Here is a 19,033-nt window from a genome sequence, read left to right on the forward strand (position 1 = left end):
TCGCTTTATCATCAGTAAACAAGTCCAGGCCATCAGTATAGGAGGAAGCACAACCCACCATAAGCCGACAGCCATGTACACATTCACTGATTCTTTAAAAGCAATTCAGTAAGGGATGATTGGGCTTCCCTGATAGTTCAGTCAGTGAAGAATCTGCCTGCAATGCAGGAGACTGGGGTTCGATCCCTGGTTTAGGAAGATAACCTGGAGAAGGAAATGGCAAACGACTCCAGTATTCTTGCCTGGAGAATCCCACAGACAGAGGAGCGTGGTGGGCTACAGTCCATGGGGTTGCAAGAGTCAGACATGACTTAGTGACTAAACCATTACCACCAAAGGATGACTGGCTGGTGGTTTGGTATTTCTAGCTTCTCCTGTGCCAGTCTGGCACATAGAGTCCTTTTTCTCTTCCTGTTGCCACAGTCTCTTCCTGATCTATGCCAACTGGATCAGAGATTTCAAGTAGAATGAAATGGGGGCTATTTGGCAATCTCCTGTTAAGTAGCCGTGCTGTCCTAGGAAGAGAGGAGCTGCTGCTGCAGAAGCATAGTAGGCAGGAGAACACGTCAGGCAGTCTTATACCCTTTCCCACCTTGGTATCCTCCCCTTTCTTGCTTCCACCCTACACTCTCTCTATTCATTATATCTTAACTTTGTAAGCACTCTGTTAATTCTACTTGTACCATTTTAATTTTTTCTAGTCTTAGAGTTCAGAAAACTCATCAGGAGTTATCTGTTTCCATGTTTTTTTCATTAATCATCTTTCATTTGTCCAGTAGATCCTTTCATAACTGAAATAAAGATCTAAAAACCTGAAAGATTCACAGTACACAAGAGTATAGATTATGGAATTTTTGTTCTATATTTCTTTGGTTACTACTTCAATTGTTTTCCCTTCTCACTATTGGGTCTCTTGGATGAGTCTTTCCTGATTCTCTTACTCATACTTACCATTTTAGAAATTTTCTCTTGATTGCATTTCTCAGTAGTTACCATATTTTTTGTTTTTACATTCTTATATTAAATTTTCAAGTGGGCCCTAGGAAGCATCACTATGAACAAAGCTAGTGGAGGTGATGGAATTCTAGTTGAGCTATTTCAATTCCTAAAAGATGATGCTGTTAAAGAGCTGCACTCAATATGCCAGCAAATTTAGAAAACTCAGCAGTGGCCACAGGACTGGAAAAGGTCAGTTTTTCATTCCAATCCCAAAGAAGGGCAACACCAAAGAATGCTCAAACTACCACACAACTGTACTCATCTCTCACGGTAGCAAAGTAATGCTCAAAATTCTCCAAGCCAGGCTTCAACAGTACATAAATGGTGAACTCCCAGATGTTCAAGCTGGTTTTGGAAAAGGCAGAGGAACCAGAGATCAAATTGTCAACATCCGCTGGATCATGGAAAAAGCAAGAGAGTTCCAGAAAAACATCTATTTCTGCTTTACTGACTATGCCAAAGCCTTTGACTGTGTGGATCACAATAAACTGTGGAAAATTCTGAAAGAGATGGGAATACCAGACCACCTGACCTGCCTCCTGAGAAATCTGTATGCAGGTCAGGAGGCAACAGTTAGAACTGGACATGGAACAACAGACTGGTTCCAAACAGGGAAAGGAGTATGTCAAGGCTGTATATTGTCACCCTGCTTATTTAACTTCTATGCAGAGTACATCATGAGAAACACTAGGCTGGAAGAAGCACAAGCTGAAATCAAGATTGCTGGGAGAAATATCAATAATCTCAGATACGCAGATGACACCACCCTTATGGCAGAAAGTGAACAGTAACTAAAGCACCTCTTGATGAAAATGAAAGAGGAGAGTGAAAAAGTTGGCTTAAAACTCAACATTCAAAATAAGATCATGGCATCTGTTCCCATCATTCATGGCAAATTGATGGGGAAACAATGGAAATAGTGACACACTTTATTTTGAGGGGCTCCAAAATCACTGCAGGTGGTGACTGCAGCCATGAAATTAATAGATGCTTGCTCCTTGGAGAAAAGTTATGACCAACATAGACAGCATATTAAAAAGCAGAGACATTACTTTGCCAACAAAGGTCTGTCTAGTCAAAGCTATGGCTTTTCCAGTAGTCATGTATGGATGTGAGAGATGGACTATAAAGAAAGCTGAGCACTGAAGAATTGACAGTTTTAAACTCTGGTGTTGGAGAAGACTATTGGGAATCCCTTGGATTGCAAGGTGATCGAACCAGTCCATCCTAAAGGAAATCAATCCTGAATATTCATTGGAAAGACTGATGCTGAAGTTGAAACTCCAATACTTTGGCCACCTGATGCAAAGAACTGACTCACTGGAAAAAGACCATGATGCTGGGAAAGACTGAAGGTGGGAAGAGAAGGGGACGACAGAGGATGAGATGGTTGGATGGCATCACTGACTCAACGGACATAAGTTTGAGCAAGATTTTGGAGTTGGTGATGGACAGGGAAGCCTGGCATGCTGCAGTCCATGGGGTTGCAAAGAGTCAGATATGACTGAGCAACTGAACTGAACTGATTAAATTTCCAAATTGAGAAATCCTTATCTCCAGTTCTAGGAAACTCACTCTGGTCCTATAATTATATGCCCCGCTTCCCTGGTAGTTCAGCGATAAAGAATCTGCCTGTCAATACAAGAGATTCAGGTTTGATCCCTGGGTTGGGAAGATCCCCTGGAGAAGTAAGTGTTTGTAGATATAATTAAAGTTATTAAATTCTCACAAAACCCTTTGTACTATTATTTCCAACATATAATATAGAAACCAAGGTCCTGAGAAGTTAAGTAACTTACCAAAGTCATGCAGCTAAAGTAGATGCTTTATTCCTTTCATGAAATAATGAGCTACTTGAGCTCACATCTTCTACATCTCTGCAGCCCCAACTGGTCTTGGCACTCAAGCCCTCAGTAGTGATTGAGAGAAGCAGCAATGCTTTATTCATATCTGAGCCCTAGAACACAGGGCTATAAAGTGATGCTGCTGCTGCTAAGTTGCTTCAGTCGTGTCTGACTCTGTGCGACCCCATAGATGGCAGCCCACCAGGCTCCTCTGTCCACAGGATTCTCCAGGCAAGAATACTAGAGTGGGTTGCCATTTCCTTCTCCAGCTATAAAGTGAGACCTCCAAAAAATTTTAAATTTTAAAATGGAGCATTAACAGGTTACTGAGATTTAAAAAGCAAATCCATATAAGATAACCTGAAGTTTTTTATAGAGACCTGAATCTCAGGCACTAACCTGGGTTCCAGGGATCCAAATATGAACAAAAATGTTGCTTCTGTCTTTAAAGAACAAGTGATCTGGAGAAAAAGCAGGTATATAAGCAATTAAATATAATAAAATATAGTTGTTTTTTTAAAAATGTATATATAGTGCTAAGGGATCACATATGAAAAAATATTAATTTTTTTTCCAGTAGCATAATTTTTCTCCTCTTTAATTAACAATAGAATCAAACATAGCAATAAACACTACTTTAGTTTTTATTAGAAAGTTTATTACATTAATCTACAAACTCATTTGGTCATATATATAAGAATGTTAGCTAATACTGATGAAAATTTAATCATCTTTGGGAAAAGAGATATTTTAACACTGAAAGAATTTTTTGTTTGCTACAAGCACATACGTCCTAATATGTTTTAATTATCTTCCTTTTAAAAATATATATTGTGATTTGTTCATATCAAAAGGAAGCCTAGACTAAATACTGAACTAGAATAGACAGACTAGTGTTAGGCATCAGTATTAAGGGGACCCTAAAGCAGCAACTGGTCGTACATCTTTAGTTACTAGACAAACACCCATCTAAACCATGTGATTCACTCTTAAATACTTAATATGAATAATTAGGACATGTTACTTAAAGACAGAAAATCTATTATTTAAAGGACATAACCTTAAAACTCAATTTTTTAAATGATTACATCTCATTTTAAGTGATAAACGAACTAACATTGACATGAACCCTAAATGGTATCATAATACTCTTTGCAACTCTTATAATATTTATAGTTTAAAATCCCAATAATTGATAACTATTATTGTGATTCTTTGAGGTCAAAATGGTTACATTTTCATGAAGTTGTTTGCATTTCTCACAACATGTAGTCATTGTGCTAATGGATTTGTTTGGAAGTGATAACTGTCCTATTATAAAATTCCACATTGGTTTTCCTGAATTTGGTGAATAATTTTCCACAGAGATAATAAAAACACATAAGCTCCCTAGCATAGGAGAGAAATTCAAATCAAACATTGTAAATAATTATGAAATATTCTTCATCATATAATTAACTTCAGAAAACAAAGATCATGGCATCTGGTCCCATCACTTCATGGGAAATAGATGGGGAAACAGTGGAAACAGTGTCAGACTTCATTTTGGGGGCTCCAAAATCACTGCAGATGGTGACTGCAGCCATGAAATTAAAAGATGCTTACTCCTTGGAAGGAAAGTTATGACCAACCTGGATAGCATATTCAAAAGCAGAGACATTACTTGCCAACAAAGGTCCGTTTAGTCAAGGCTATGGTTTTTTCAGTGGTCATGTATGGATGTGAGAGTTGGACTGTGAAGAAAGCTGAGCGCCAAAGAATTGATGCTTTTGAACTGCAGTGTTGGAGAAGACTTGAGAGTCCCTTGGACTGCAAGGAGATCCAACCAGTCCATTCTAAAGGAGATCAGTCCTGGGTGTTCTTTGGAAGGAATGATGCTAAAGCTGAAACTCCAGTACTTTAGCCACCTCATGCGAAGAGTTGACTCATTGGAAAAGACTCTGATGCTGGGAGGGATTGGGGGCAGGATGAGAAGGAGACGACAGAGGATGAGATGGCTGGATGGCATCACCGACTCGATGGATGTGAGTTTGGGTGAACTCCGGGAGTTGGTGATGGACAGGGAGGCCTGGCGTGCTGCAATTCATGGGGTCTCAAAGAGTTGGACATGATTGAGCGACTGAACTGAACTGAACTACAAATAATTTTCTCTGTATTAAAGCAAGCATACAAACTATAATTTGGGCCAGTTTTCATGTATTTATATAGAAATACAAATAGGTTATAAATTTTCTGACACATCAACCTCTAGAGAAAGTATAATAGTTTGGCTGACATCCCTACATGAATGGTTTTTGCTACATGTCACCAAGCTCATTCACTGCTTTGACCACTATAGGATATTGAGTAGAGATTATTTTTAAGGTTCTAAATTAAAATGGGTTCCCTGGTGGCTCAGATGGTAAAGAGTCTGCTTGTAATGCAGGAGATCTGGGTTAGATCCCTGGGTTGGAAAGATCCCCTGGAGAAGGAAATGGCAATCCAATCCAGTATTCTTGCCTGGAAAATCCCATGGACAGAGGAGCCTAACAGGCTACACAGTCCATGGGGTTGCAAAGAGTCGAACACAACTGAGTGACTTTACTTTCAAACGTTATGAAAACAGATTCACTGTGTACAAAGCAGAACATTACCATTAAATCGAATTTGATATATCTGAAAAAGCCCAAAACACTGTAATTTCAAGGGAAAAACTGTCAGATTCTTTTGTCTCCAATTCTCCTTCTGCCAAAATTGTTTTTCTAAAGTATCTTTACCCAAGTCTTTATCAAAGTATCTAGAAATTTTTTACTTTTCAACTAGATCTCTTTAAACATAGTGTGTAGTTTTACAATATCCACAATGCTATGTGTAAGAGTTGCCTCCGGTCCAAATGTCGTTTTAGGACACCAGCCATCCTGAGGAGGCGATCTGTCAGAAAGATCGCACAGGGAGGGATATCAGTGCCCCTCTGGACCCACCTCTGTTTCCTAGGTTTTCTATTTACATTGCTGTTGCCTTGGGACATGAAGCCTTCATTTTTTAAAAATAGGGGAATTAGGAAAAAAAAAAAGATGTCTTTTTTTTTTAACTTATCTTGGAGAAGGCAATGGCATCCCACTCCAGTACTCTTGCCTGGAAAGTCCCATGGATGGAGGAGCCTGGTGGGCTGTAGTCCATGGGGTCGCTAGGGGTTGGACACGACTGAGCGACTTCACATTCACTTTTCACTTTTATGCATTGGAGAAGGCAATGGCAACCCACTCCAGTGTTCTTGCCTGAAGAATCCCAGGGACGGGGGAGCCTGGTGGGCTTCCGTCTATGGGGTCGCACAGAGTCGGATGCAACTGAAGTGACTTAGCAGCAAGCAGCCAGGGAGTAATGGGAAATTTCAACTTACCATGGAGCTCTGAAGAGATGAATCTTAGAAGTGGAAAGCTGTCTTCTTTTTTCTAACCAAAAAGGACTCTTACATGGTTATGAACCCAATTGTCTCAATTAGATCTCTATTCCCTAGAATCAAGGGCCAACCAGCAGGACACTGTTGAAATAAATCAATTGTTTCTAAGGTGTGTTCCGGGCATTTCCCATTTCCTTGAATTAACTTTGGAGTTCCCTGAAAGAAACAGCCATCAAAGAAGTATATTTGTTCTCTCATCCACCTGATCAAACCAACATCAGAGGTGCAGGTGTGTGATATGAAAGCACAGGATACCCCACTGGGTGACTGGCAAGGACAGTGCCTTCTGTATACTATTGGCAGAATGGAAGTACAATACGTATTTGTGAGTTGACTCACTGGCACAGGACACCACATAGGTTTTCATGTCTTTAAAAGATGGATGGCCACTGTTTTCTCTTACAAAACTGCTTCCTCATTCAGCTTTCAGCTCTTCAGGTTGCCCAGGTAGGTCAAAGAGAAACTGGTTTCCTTGCATGGAGTTGGCATTCTCCTGAGGTAACTCCCTTGGAGTGAAAAATGTTAACTACATTCAGAATACACAAGATGAGTATCTCTTCTGGTTTGCCTGTTAAAGTGCACATTTAAGCCCACTGCAGGATAATTATTCATAATGCCTTCATTTACTTTCACAAGTGTCCCAGTTTGGATAATTGATTATATGATCACCCTAATGAAGGTCTTCAGTAAGATCAGTCTGTGGTACTCGCTCAGGGACAATGACTCCCCGTTCCTCTTCCCTTTGGTTTAACCAAAACTCAGGACCCACAGATCAAGAGGAACTCCATTTTGGAATATTTAAATGCTTCTCCATTTCCATTATAAACCATTTACTTGTTACTACACTATTTTAGTAATGCCCCATTTTAATGGATTCGATTTATATATCTTCTTCTCTTCCCTCCAAAAGAAACAAGACCAATGCATTTTTCTGAAGCAAAAAGAAAAGCGGCCATAACACAAGAAACAATAAACATATAATATTTTTTTTCATTAACAATCCAAACACTACAAAACATAGAATATACAACTTAAAAACGGAAATACAAATTAATGAAAAATGGGGTACATGTCATATTAGCAATGCAAAAGACCAGCTTAAGCATAGTTTCTCTAAATCAACAATTAATAAAAGCAAAGTGCCCTTTTCTCAAATATGCACAAAAATATTTCGGTCACTTCTAGGGAAAAATTAATCAAAACTTTCTGCTAATTCTATATTACAGCATGTATTACTAATGGCTTACAAAACTTAAGCATCATCTTACACCTAACATTTACAACCTTTTCCAATCATTAGACACTCATTCAATCCAAGCTGTCAAAAATAAAATTATTTCATTTCTGTATGTATGAAATAATTATTGATATGTTATGGATCTCAAGTGGTGAATGTGTATGATTGGGACAGTGATCAGAATAATGTCGTGGATCTAAAATGGGCCGAAAAACAGAGAAGCATCTCTGTCTGTCACATCTGTGTATTCATTGCTGCAGTAATTCTATTACTTCTAAAGTAATTCTAAATGTACATTTCCTCATCCTACAAAAAAAAGTCTAAAGTGTTCATATGTAAATTTGCTCTGCACCTCTAGAGTTTATGAGGAGTCAGTGCAGTACTTGACAGAATGTTTCCTGCTGGGGTCCTATTATCCTTACAATAATGAGTCCCGCTGAAAAAAGGTAAACAATAAGGACTCAATGAGATGGCCCTTTTCTTCTATGTGTTGAGCATGTGACACTTTAATGAAGTAAATTTCATGGTAAAATGCACAATCCTAGGTACAGTTCTATGATGCAAATGAGAAAGAAAATATTTAAATTTTAATTTTTCAAGCAACAATACCAACATCCGCTGCAACCCGTGTCTCTGAACGAGTCCTGCACGGTCATGCTTTTAGCCAAGATTTTACAGTAAGTCATGCTTCATGGGTGCAGTTCTAATACTAACAAAAATGGGAAATCACATTGATAACTCCTTCTGAGCCACCTGTATAAGGAGGACCTATGGTCAGTTAGCCTCAGCTTTGAGCTTTCGGGTTCATGTCCAACAATTGCCTATGAAGTAGATTAACATTCACATAGGGTGGCAAACTTGAGGATGGAGAAGAACCGAACTGCAGTTCTGGAAAGGGGTCCAGTGGCTACCCAGTGGTCTTTGGTGTCATTCACTGCTGCTGCTGCTGCTGCTGCTGCCGCCATCCTCTTGCTTGGGGGAGGATGAACTGTCTCGGACTGGCAACAGGTCATAATGGCAAGGGATGTGACTGTTCTTTGGGAGGTCATATGGATCCTGGGTGCGATGCCCATTATTGCTGAATATTCCTTGGACAACACTCACTGTAGGTTCTGTGACAACCAGGGACACATTAATTGATAAACAAGGACGTTTTAAAAATATACAATATGGCATTTCATGCAAGTATCAAACATGCCAGAGGAACATTCGTAAAAATATAAGAAAGTATTTTTAAAAACAAACAATCCTTGTATAATCCCATAGAGGTGACTACTCTGTGGTTGGTAACCCACTGACACTTACAAATGATGTTCAGAACAAAGGGTGACTGTGTGGTTGGGATGAAGACATCAAGGGAATATAAAGAAACCCTGGACATGAATCACTGTCTGTAAAACCTGGGAGATAATCTAGTCCAAGCCCCTTCCTGTACAGGTAACAACAACAAGGTCCTCTGGCGATCACTTGATTCATGGAAACATGTAACAAGTTCATAGCTTTAGGATTCCGGACTCAGGTTTTCAGCTGTGTTCCCATCTCACAGTGGTAGGCTTAGGGGACAATTCAAAAGGGAACTGCTGCTCACTTCCAAAACTAAATTTAGTTCATCCTGGTTTCCATTTTACAAAGCTGTCTTAATACTTTAAAAAGAGTTACATATCTTTCGGTCACATCTATGGCATAAAATGAATGACTAGTGACTAGAGTTAAATAAGTCACTACGGTTGACCCTTGAACAACTCAGGGTTAGGGGTGCTCCACACATAACCCCAACCCACCACAATTTAAAATCCATAGTCAGTTTTAAAATTGGCCCCACTATTTACCATCTCACATCCTTGGATTGAACCAACAGAAGAGTGTGTAGCAGTGTAGCATTTACTAAGTGGAAAAAGTCCGTGTGTAAGTGGATTTGTGCAGTTCCAACCTATGTTGTTCAAGGATCAACTAGAATAGAGAATTTTTTTAGGTTCAAATCATAAATACTGGGAAAGATATGGAGAAAGAAAAATGACAATATAAAGCTCTACTATCTAGCCCAGGATTGCTCTGGTATGTTTTAGCTTCCTCAAATGGATGTGCAAGGGGCAATCAAAATAACTCTAATATTAATTGAATTCTTATTAATTTGTATCAGATTCACAGCTGGGAATATTACTGATCTATTAGACAAATATAAAAGTAAAATGTTAAAATTCTGCTAAAAGCATTATATTGGTATAATGGATGCAACCAGGAAATGGAACCATCTGTTTAATCCACTTGAACCATTTGTTTTGGCTAACTCAACATGTTAGCTAATACGATACATATGCTGTTCCACATGCGTGCTAAAATATTCACTATGGTTACAAAACAAAAGATGGATAACTAGGGAGGTAAGAAAAAACCTACTTTGACTTTTTGAAATAGTATTTTTCCTGGAAAGTTCATTTGACACCAACTAATATGATCACCACAAACACAGGCTGAGTTTAAAATACAGATTATTATTTACAATAAAATGTATATGAACTGCAACTACTGTATTCTCAAGGACTTTAAAATTGTTTCAAAAGAATAGTCTCATTCACTAGATTCTTTCTTTGGTTAAGAAAACTTACCAACTTCATAGACATTCTTGTTGGCAGAGGCTGAGTTATTGATCTCTGCATATGGGGAATCTCTCCGCGCTGGTGACTTCATCTCCACATAACCACACTCTGAGTGTTTGGGAATAAGGACAGGCGGGTCTTTAATAGTGGCGTATGGGTTTTCAGAACTGCTTAGGGAGCAGTTACTTGAATTATATTCAGAATGCTTCCCCAGGTCTGTGAAGAGAGACAGAGGGGTGAAAAGCAAATGCTATTTCATGGGCAACAACATTTATTTTCTTGGCGATTAATTGACTTGGGCAAATTATTTCTTTTCCTTTGCATCTAGTTTTCTATCATTTTTAACAAGGAAAAGAATACTATTCATTCTCCACTTATTTGGAGAAAATCAGCTATAAAATTACCCATCCATAAAGTAATCGTGGCTCCTAAGGTGAGGATCAGTGTAAACATCATGGATTTGATTTCATTTTCCGACTCTTTGCGACCCCATGGATTATACAGTCCATGGAATTCTCCAGGCCAGAATACTGAAGTGGGTAACCATTTCCTTCTCCAGGGAATCTTCCCAACCCAAGGAGCAAACCCAGGTCTCTCACATTGCAGCTGGATTCTTTACCAGTTGAGTCACCAGGAAAGCCCCTTTTATTATCACACTCAAATAAAATTAACTCCACTCTATTTTACTAATAGTCTCTGAATCCTCAAAGGCTTCGATCAAGACCCCACATGTTGCTGGCTCCAGGAGCACAAGGAGGTTCTATTTTGATGGTGAGGAAGGCACCTGTGCTGTACGGCTTCCTCGTAAAACCTCAGGTCTGGGCATATGAAGTTATTATTCAAACTCTTCTCAAAAAGCTGGCTTCAGTGAACATGTAACCAGGCTGACCTCTTCTTTTCCCTGCTTTTTCTTTCTTCATATTTCTCTCTCTCCATAAGCCATATTTCTTTGAGGCGAATTATGTGTGTTTTCCCAGCAAACTGAGATATTGGTGCTCTAAAACTTCTGGTCTAACAGGATCCACTTACGTTCACACTCTTGCTGGCAGTCAAACCTGGCTGTGGGTTTGTTGGAGTAATTTACCACACTAACTGCCTTCCCAGGTGGCACTAGTGGTAAAGAATCCACCTGCTAATGCAGAAGACATAAGAGACGCAGGTTCGATCCCTGGGTCAGGAAGATACCCTGGAGAAGGGAATGGTAACCCACTCCAGTGCCCTTGCCTGGAGAATATCATGGACAGAGGAGCCTGGCAAGCTATCGTCCATGGGGTCACAAAAGAGTCAGACACGACGGAAGCAACTTAGCAGGCACACACCACAGTAACAATGCTACCTTTTCTCTGGAGTGCCAGTTTTGCTGGTTTAACAAATTATTTTTGTCTCTGATATTAAAAAATATTTTAAATTGTGATTCTGATAAATGTATTTCTTCTACAAATTCTGGCAATACCTTTCAAGGATTTTCCCATATAACTTCTGTCAAGTCCAAAAGCACCTGTGACAAAGGAAGAAAAAAAAAAAATCCAGTGAGAACTGAAAGGAAGAGAAAAAAAAAAAAAAAGAAAGGAAGGGAAAACCCATCTAATATTCTCAGGTCACTGGAGTATGATGGTTTGGGCACCCACAGTCTCCCTACTGCAGGAAATAAACAAGGTTTCTATTTTCCAAACCTTGACACTGGATCACTTGGGCCAGATGTGTCAGTACTTCAGAGTTAACCAAATGTTATGTATCATCCTGAGCATTCTCCTGCCTGTTTCGTGGCTTTGGGAAAGGCTGGTCACCATGGGGTAGACACCGAGGAACCAACGAACCAAGAAGGTTGCCTTGATTCAAGGTTGCTCAGTGGAAAGGACACAGCCAGGCAGACCTGAGACAACGGACTGGGACTTCATCACTTGTTAGCTGCATGACTTTACGCAAGACGTTCAACTTGCTGAGCCTCAATTTTCATATCTCTAAAACAGGGAAAACACAACTCACCTTCTAAGCCTCACAGGGTTGTTGTGAACATAAAGTGAATCGACCATAAGGAAAGGCATTGTAAACGCTGAGGTGTCATATAGATGAACAGTATTTCAGTTACCGTAATACCTTTTTAAAAAATTGATTTTGCTGACATATACCTGATTTACAATGTGTCAGTTTTTGTGGTAGAGCAAAGTGGTTCAGTTATACATATATTTTTTCATTATAGGTTAAGATATTAAATATAGTTTCCTCAAGAATCTGCCTGCAATGCAGAAGACCCAGTTTCGATCCCTGGGTTGGGAAGATTCCCTGGAAAAGGGAATGGATATCTATCTATTCCAGTATTCCTGCCTGGAGAATTCCATGGAGAGGGAGCCTGGTGGGCTACAGTCCTTGGAGTCACAAAGAATCAGACACAACTACGTGATTAACACTTGCACTTTCCCTATAGAGTAGGGCGTTGTAGTCTACATAGTAGTTTATATCTGCTAATCCCAGACTCCTGATTTATTTCCCGCCCCACCCTCTTCCCCCTTTGGCAACCATAAATTTGTTTTCTATGTCTGTGGTATATTTCTGTTTTGTAAATAAGTTCACGTGTATCATTTTTAAAGATTCCACATATAAGTGACATCACATGGTATTTGTCTTTCTCTGATTGATTTACTTCATATGGTATGATAATTTCTAGGTCCACCCATGTGGCTGAAAATGCATTATTTCATCCTTTTGCTGGTTGAGTGGTATTCCATATGTAGTATATACACACATACCACATCTTTATCCATTCATCTGTCGATGGACATTTAAGTCTCTTCCATGTCTTAACTATTTGAATAGTGCTTCTATGAACGTGGGGTGCATGTATCTTGTTGAATTATAATTTTATCTGGATATATATCCAAGAGTGGGATTGTTAGATCATATGTGCATGCATATGTGCAGTTACTTCAGTCGTGTCTGACTCTCTGTGACCCCATGGATTGTATCCCATCAGACTCCTCTGTCCTTGGGATTTCACAGGTAAGAATACTGGAGTGGGTTGCCATGCCCTTTTCCAGGGCATTCTTCCCAACCAAGGGATTTAACCCACATCTCCTGTATTGGTGGGCAGGTTCTTTACCACTGAGCCACTGGGGAAGCCCTGTTAGACCATATGGTAGCTCTATTTTTAGTTTTTTAAGGAACTTCCATACTGCTTTCCACAGTGGCTGCACCAATCAATTACTGTAACACTTTGTGTGTCACAACACCCTCAGATGCAGTCTATCTGTAGGCAATCCAAGGTATCTGCAATTATTCTTTAATAGAATGTTATGGATTTAGGCTAAAAACAGAAAGTAAAGTAGTAACTTGTGATGAATATTCAAATAACTATGAGAAGGGTCAGAGAAGGCAATGGCACCTGACTCCAGTACTCTTGCCTGGAAAATCCATGGACAGAGGAGCCTGGTAGACTGCAGTCCGTGGGGTCACTAAGAGTCAGACACGACTGAGCAACTTCACTTTCACTTTTCTCTTTCATGCATTGGAGAAGGAAATGGCAACCCAGTCCAGTATTCTTGCCTGGAGAATCCCAGGGACAGCGGGGCCTGGTGGGCTGTGTCTATGGGGTCGCACAGAGTCGGACATGACTGAAGCGACTTAGCATAGCATAGCATAGCATGAGAAGGGTAAGGAAATTATTTCCCTGCATGGCAGGTCTGTGTATAATTTTCTTAGAGTGATATTAAACTCAAGTTCAGAAGGTGATATTCCCTGGGGGTACACATTTGTGGAGAAAGAGGGAGGATCCCTGAAGGAGAGAGTGTGTGTCTACTGTCAACTGTTAGAGGACAGGAAACAGGGATGTTTCCCTCTCAGGCATGCTCTCTTGAGTCTGGTATGTGAAGAATAGCCAGGCAGGCTCCCAGATGGTGGGAAAGGCACCAAGTTGTTCAGGAAGACAGGATAAAAGGCTCCCCCGTCCCTGGGATTCTCCAGGCAAGAACACTGGAGTGGGTTGCCATTTCCTTCTCCAATGCATGAAAGTGAAAAGTGAAAGTGAAGTCACTCAGTTGTGTCCAACTCCTAGCGACCCCATGGACTGCAGCCCACCAGGCCCCTCCATCCATGGGGTTTTCCAGGCAAGAGTACTGGAGTGGGGTGCCATTGCCTTCTCCAGAAGTCTACACTACCCTTTGCCTAATTCTCTTGGCCACCTCCAAGCTGTGGCAAAGTCTTTTTAAATGTCCATCTTGATCTTAGCTATGCAAGATCTAGCCTTCCCCAAGGGATGAAAGCAACATGGGGTGGATAACAACTTAGGGAATAAGAGTGGGGCTACGAGATTAGCCATGCTTGGCAGATTCCCTCCCCTCTGCCCTGGTTGATCAGGGCGCAGTTTTAACAAGGGAGCAAGTGGGCTTTCTCATAAACTCCCATCTGTCTCAGTGTCTGGACAGGTGTTTTCAAATGCGCAAATTAATCTACTTTTTTCAAATGCTCAAATTAATCTACTTTTTTCAAATGCTCAAATTAATCAAATTAATACAATAAGCCAGAACATGATCCTTATCTCTATTTTTTTGTGTTTTTGTTGTTCAGTTGTGTCTGACTCTTTGCAACTCCATGGACTGCAGCACGCCAGCCTACTCTGTCCTCCAACATCTCCTGGAGTTTGCTTAAATTCATGTCCATTGAGTCGGTGAAGCTATCCAATCATCTTAACCTCTGCTGTCCCCTTTTCCTTCTGCCTTCAATTTTTCCCAATATCAGGGTCTTTTCCAGTGAATCAGCTCTTTGCATCAGGTGGCCAAAGTATTAGAGCTTTAGCTTCAGCAACAGTCCTTCCAATGAATATTCAGGGTTGATTTCCTTTAGGATTGACTGGTATGATCTCCTTGTGGCCCAAGGGACTCTCAAGAGTCTTTTCCAGCACCACAGTTCAAAAGCATCAGTTCTTCAGCACTCAGCCTTCTTTATGGTCCAACTCTCACATCTGTACATGACTACTACAAAAACCATAGCTTTAACTATACAGACCTTAATCAGTAAAGGGATGTCTCTGCTTTTTAATACTCTGTCTAGGTTTGCCATACATTTTCTTCTAAGGAGCAAGGGTTTTTTAAGTTCATGACTGCAGAGACAATTTGCAGTGATTTGGGAGCCCAAGAAAATAAAATCTGTCACTGTTTCCATTTTCTCCCCTTCCATTTGCCATGAAGTGATGGGACTGGATCTCTATTTTACAAATGAACAAATCAGCCTTGAGAGGGTGACTGCAAGTGTCATACCACAGAACTAGGAATTGATTTCAGGGCTTTTGCGTCAAATTCTGGGCTCTTTCAGACAGCATCACAACTTTTCCATCATTTAAAACACTGCACACTTCATTATCCGTAATGAGCCATATTCTGTTCTTTGTAAGAGAAGAATTTTTCTATGCCACAACTTCACAGGGATATTAAATGCAGAATTACTTTTGGATGGGAACAAACCAAGGAGATCCAGAATTTCCAATGAAGATTTTATGTTCCTAATAATCAGTCCCTTGGGTCTCACTGAGACAGAAAGCAGAGAAATTTATATGTGACCATTACAGTAACTGTGTATCCTGGAATCAGGACAAACTGCATTAAGTGGAGATGGAATGAGAGAACTTTTCCCTCATTAGTGCTGGGTGGTATTTTACTAAGAACTAAGTTATCATCTTGGTTTTACACATTTTCATCAGCCTTTTTGGAGAAGGAAATGGCAACCCACTCCAGTAGTCTTGCCTGGAGAATCCCACGGACAAAGGAGCCTGGTGGGCTACAGTCCATGAAGTCGAAAAGAGTTGGACACGACTGAGCGACTAACACACACGACCACACAATTCATGGACTTCTTTGAGCTAGATTATTAACCTCCCTAAACTTAAATGATTTCACCAATAACTATAATGTAAATCTGGTATATAAATAATTTTACTGTAAGTGTGTGGAAATACTCATCCTATTGATAATGTTAGTGAAGAATTCAGATAAAAGCTAAGCATTTGAACTTATTTTCTATTTCCATAGTAATAGGGGATTCCAGAGCCCACCCATGGCTCCTGCAAGTGGCTTAGATGAATTGACATCTAAGGTGTTCACAGAAGGATCAGAGAGGGAGTGGGCAGAAGATCAACTATGAGACCCGGTTTTACCATCTTCCTTCCATGAAATCTTAAGACAAGAGTTAACCTGTTTCTTCCTTTATAAAACAAGATATGTGGAAGGGCCCACACAGTGAGGGGTGCCAGATTTAGCAAACAAAAACATAGCAAGTTCAGTGAAATTTGAATTTTAGAGAAACAACAAATCATTTTTTGAATAAGTGTGCCTTGTGCGATACTTGGGATATACTTACCCCAAAATTATTTGTTTCTTACCTGAAATTCCAAATTAATGAGACTTCCTTCCAACCTTATCATTAAATAAATACCTATGAAAGGGTTTGCTTTCAATACATGGGAAAGTGCCCATAAGACACTGCACCATGTTAGTTACTACGTGGAGCTCCTCCCTGAGAATAAGAATATACCACACTCTCAATGTGGAGTCACAGCAGTTATTTAAGTGGAGTCCCCCCACGCCCTCTGCAGGAGGGCCCTGAGGTTAAAACAATTCTTGTCCTAGTACAGCACTGTTTGTCCTTTCCACTCTTATCCTCTCAGGTGGACGGTGGAGTTTTCCAGGAGCCACACCAAGTGTGACATCACTCTTGACTGGACGCAGAGCAGCTATGAAAATTCAGCTGACCTCTATTAAGCCAGATGTCATAAAAGTGTTAAACAGTGGCCATCCTTCTCAGTAATTTTTTTGTTGTTTCATTTTGAAAAAAAGAAGTCATTTTTCACAAAAATGCATTTTATATTATCAGGAAATAAGACTTGTTATCATCAATAAATTAATAAATAGCCCTCAGATTTTATTTCTACTATGGCAAATATCAATAAATATAACCCATGTTAGTAGGGCCTCTTGGGGATCCTTGATTACTTTTTTAAAAAATTAACTTATTTTAATTGGAAGCTAATTACTTAACAACATTGTGGTGGTTTTTACCATACATCATGAATCAGCCACGGGTACTACATGAAAGTGTTCTGATTCCCAGATGTTTGAGAACCTCTGACTCACTATATTCCCAAAGATATCTCCATTTTCCCACCTAAAAGAGGAAAGGGCCTCAAGTAAGGGTACCTCAGCTTGTGCATGTGTGCTAAGTTGCTTCAGTTGTGTCTGACTCTTTGCAACCCTATGGACTGTAGCCCAGCAGGCTCCTCTGTCCATGGATTTTCCAGCAAGAATACTGGAGTGGGCTGCCATGCTCTCCTCCAGGGGATCTTCCCAACCCAGGGATCGAACCTGTGTAGCAGAGAGCCAAGAGAAGCACACATGCTGGAACCAAGCTGACGGGGTTCAAATCCCAGCTCTACCATGTCACAGGCTTTGAGGACTTCCACAACTGACTTAACTTCGTTATGACGCAGTGTCACAACGGGAGCAGGGAGATGATGATGCTAATAATGGTACCTACAGCAGTACTTGTGAGAATTGAGTTGATACATGGAAAGGTGGAGTGTAAGCCACAAACAGGCAGTGATCCTTGCCTCTTTATTGATTCCTTGTTCACAGTAAGAACTCAATACATGCTGAGTAAATAAAGCACTTGGGACGGTAAAAGCCCCACACAGGGATTAGGTGTAATGCTATGTCTTTCTTTTCCTGTGCATATTTTCAATAGTTGCTTTGGCACTGTCGTGAATCTCTGAGTGTTTGAAGTGACTAAAAGATAAAGATGCTGGTGGAGGTTGGGGGATGGGGAACTTGCCAAGCTCGTTGAGGTAGCCGCCGTGTTTCCAGTCTGCAGGCAGCGTGCCTGTATAATCTACCACAGGGCCTCTCTTCCCGGGATTCACATTTTTCAGATTCACAAACAGTTGATTATTTTTTGACTGTTAAAAATATAAACAACAAATAGATTTAAAAAAGAAAATACAATATGGCGCAGTGCAGTGTTACCCATCTAAGGAAAGCAGGTCCATGGAGCATATCAAGGACTGGTCCTTACATGAGGAGGCACCAAGGGACAGAGGTGAAGCTTCTGACCTGGTGGGACTTAGAGGCAGCAGGAGTAGGTGCCCCTCAGCCCCAACCATTCCCTCCATCACCTTACTTCTTCATTTTAAGTTGGTGCTCTGTGCCAATTAGGCCTCACTTGGATTTACATACATGGAACTTTGAACTGAAAAAAAAAAAAAACCCAATTCCTGAGCCTTCCCATCAAACACTGTATAATCATGTAGGAGTCATTCTTAGCAGTTTTCTTAGCTATAAGCATGAAGGTAATATGATCAACTTTGGTCCCTCCCTGAATGGGAATGAGAACAAATCGTACGATAAATACCAAAGTCTCTGGAGAATATGAAATGCTATTTAACTATGAGGTACTATAATTAAAATCTAGCTGCATTAATTTAACTGCAACTGAATAATTTAATTAGCTTGGTTTTCTTCTAATAGAGAGCTGGAATTAGACAATGGAGATTGAAAATATAACTCGAGCACAGTTGGAAGAGAGAAATGTTTGGGATTTTGGAGCACTCTGGAAGAGGCCTGGTGGTGAGCTGGATGGGTCCAGAGGAGCTGCTCCAGCTTCTAGACAGCCCTGGGCCTCCAATCTTTCTGGGCCTCTGTAAAATGGGATAATCACTCAAGTTATAGGATTGGCATAAAGATTAAACAAATTTATATTTGTAAAATGATTAGAAATGCCTGGCACATAGTATTAGGTTGTTTTGTTTGGTAACTTTTTACCCACAAAACTGCAATTTCGTATGGTTCAATCAAAATAAATAAATGCATATTATTGTTGTCATTACCCAAGTACAGGTGGCCAGGAAAGGGTACCAGAAGGGGATCACAAAAGACAAACC

General features: G+C 40.2%; 1 protein-coding gene across 2 annotated transcripts in view; it reads right to left on the reverse strand.

Annotated features, from left to right (window-relative positions):
- Positions 1 to 7,134: 7,134 nt before the first annotated feature.
- Positions 7,135 to 19,033, reverse strand: part of MEGF10 (multiple EGF like domains 10) — a 182,330-nt gene continuing 170,431 nt past the window's right edge. The window contains 4 exon segments of one of the 2 annotated variants that reach the window (NM_001046451.2): positions 7,135 to 8,631; positions 10,126 to 10,332; positions 11,570 to 11,614; positions 17,929 to 18,052. In NM_001046451.2, the coding sequence (NP_001039916.2) occupies positions 8,447 to 8,631; positions 10,126 to 10,332; positions 11,570 to 11,614; positions 17,929 to 18,052 (561 nt within the window). In that variant the 3' untranslated portion in view covers positions 7,135 to 8,446. 2 annotated transcript variants of the gene reach the window in all.

This window comes from Bos taurus, chromosome 7, assembly GCF_002263795.3.
Source record: "Bos taurus isolate L1 Dominette 01449 registration number 42190680 breed Hereford chromosome 7, ARS-UCD2.0, whole genome shotgun sequence".
Taxonomy (NCBI): domain Eukaryota; kingdom Metazoa; phylum Chordata; class Mammalia; order Artiodactyla; family Bovidae; genus Bos; species Bos taurus.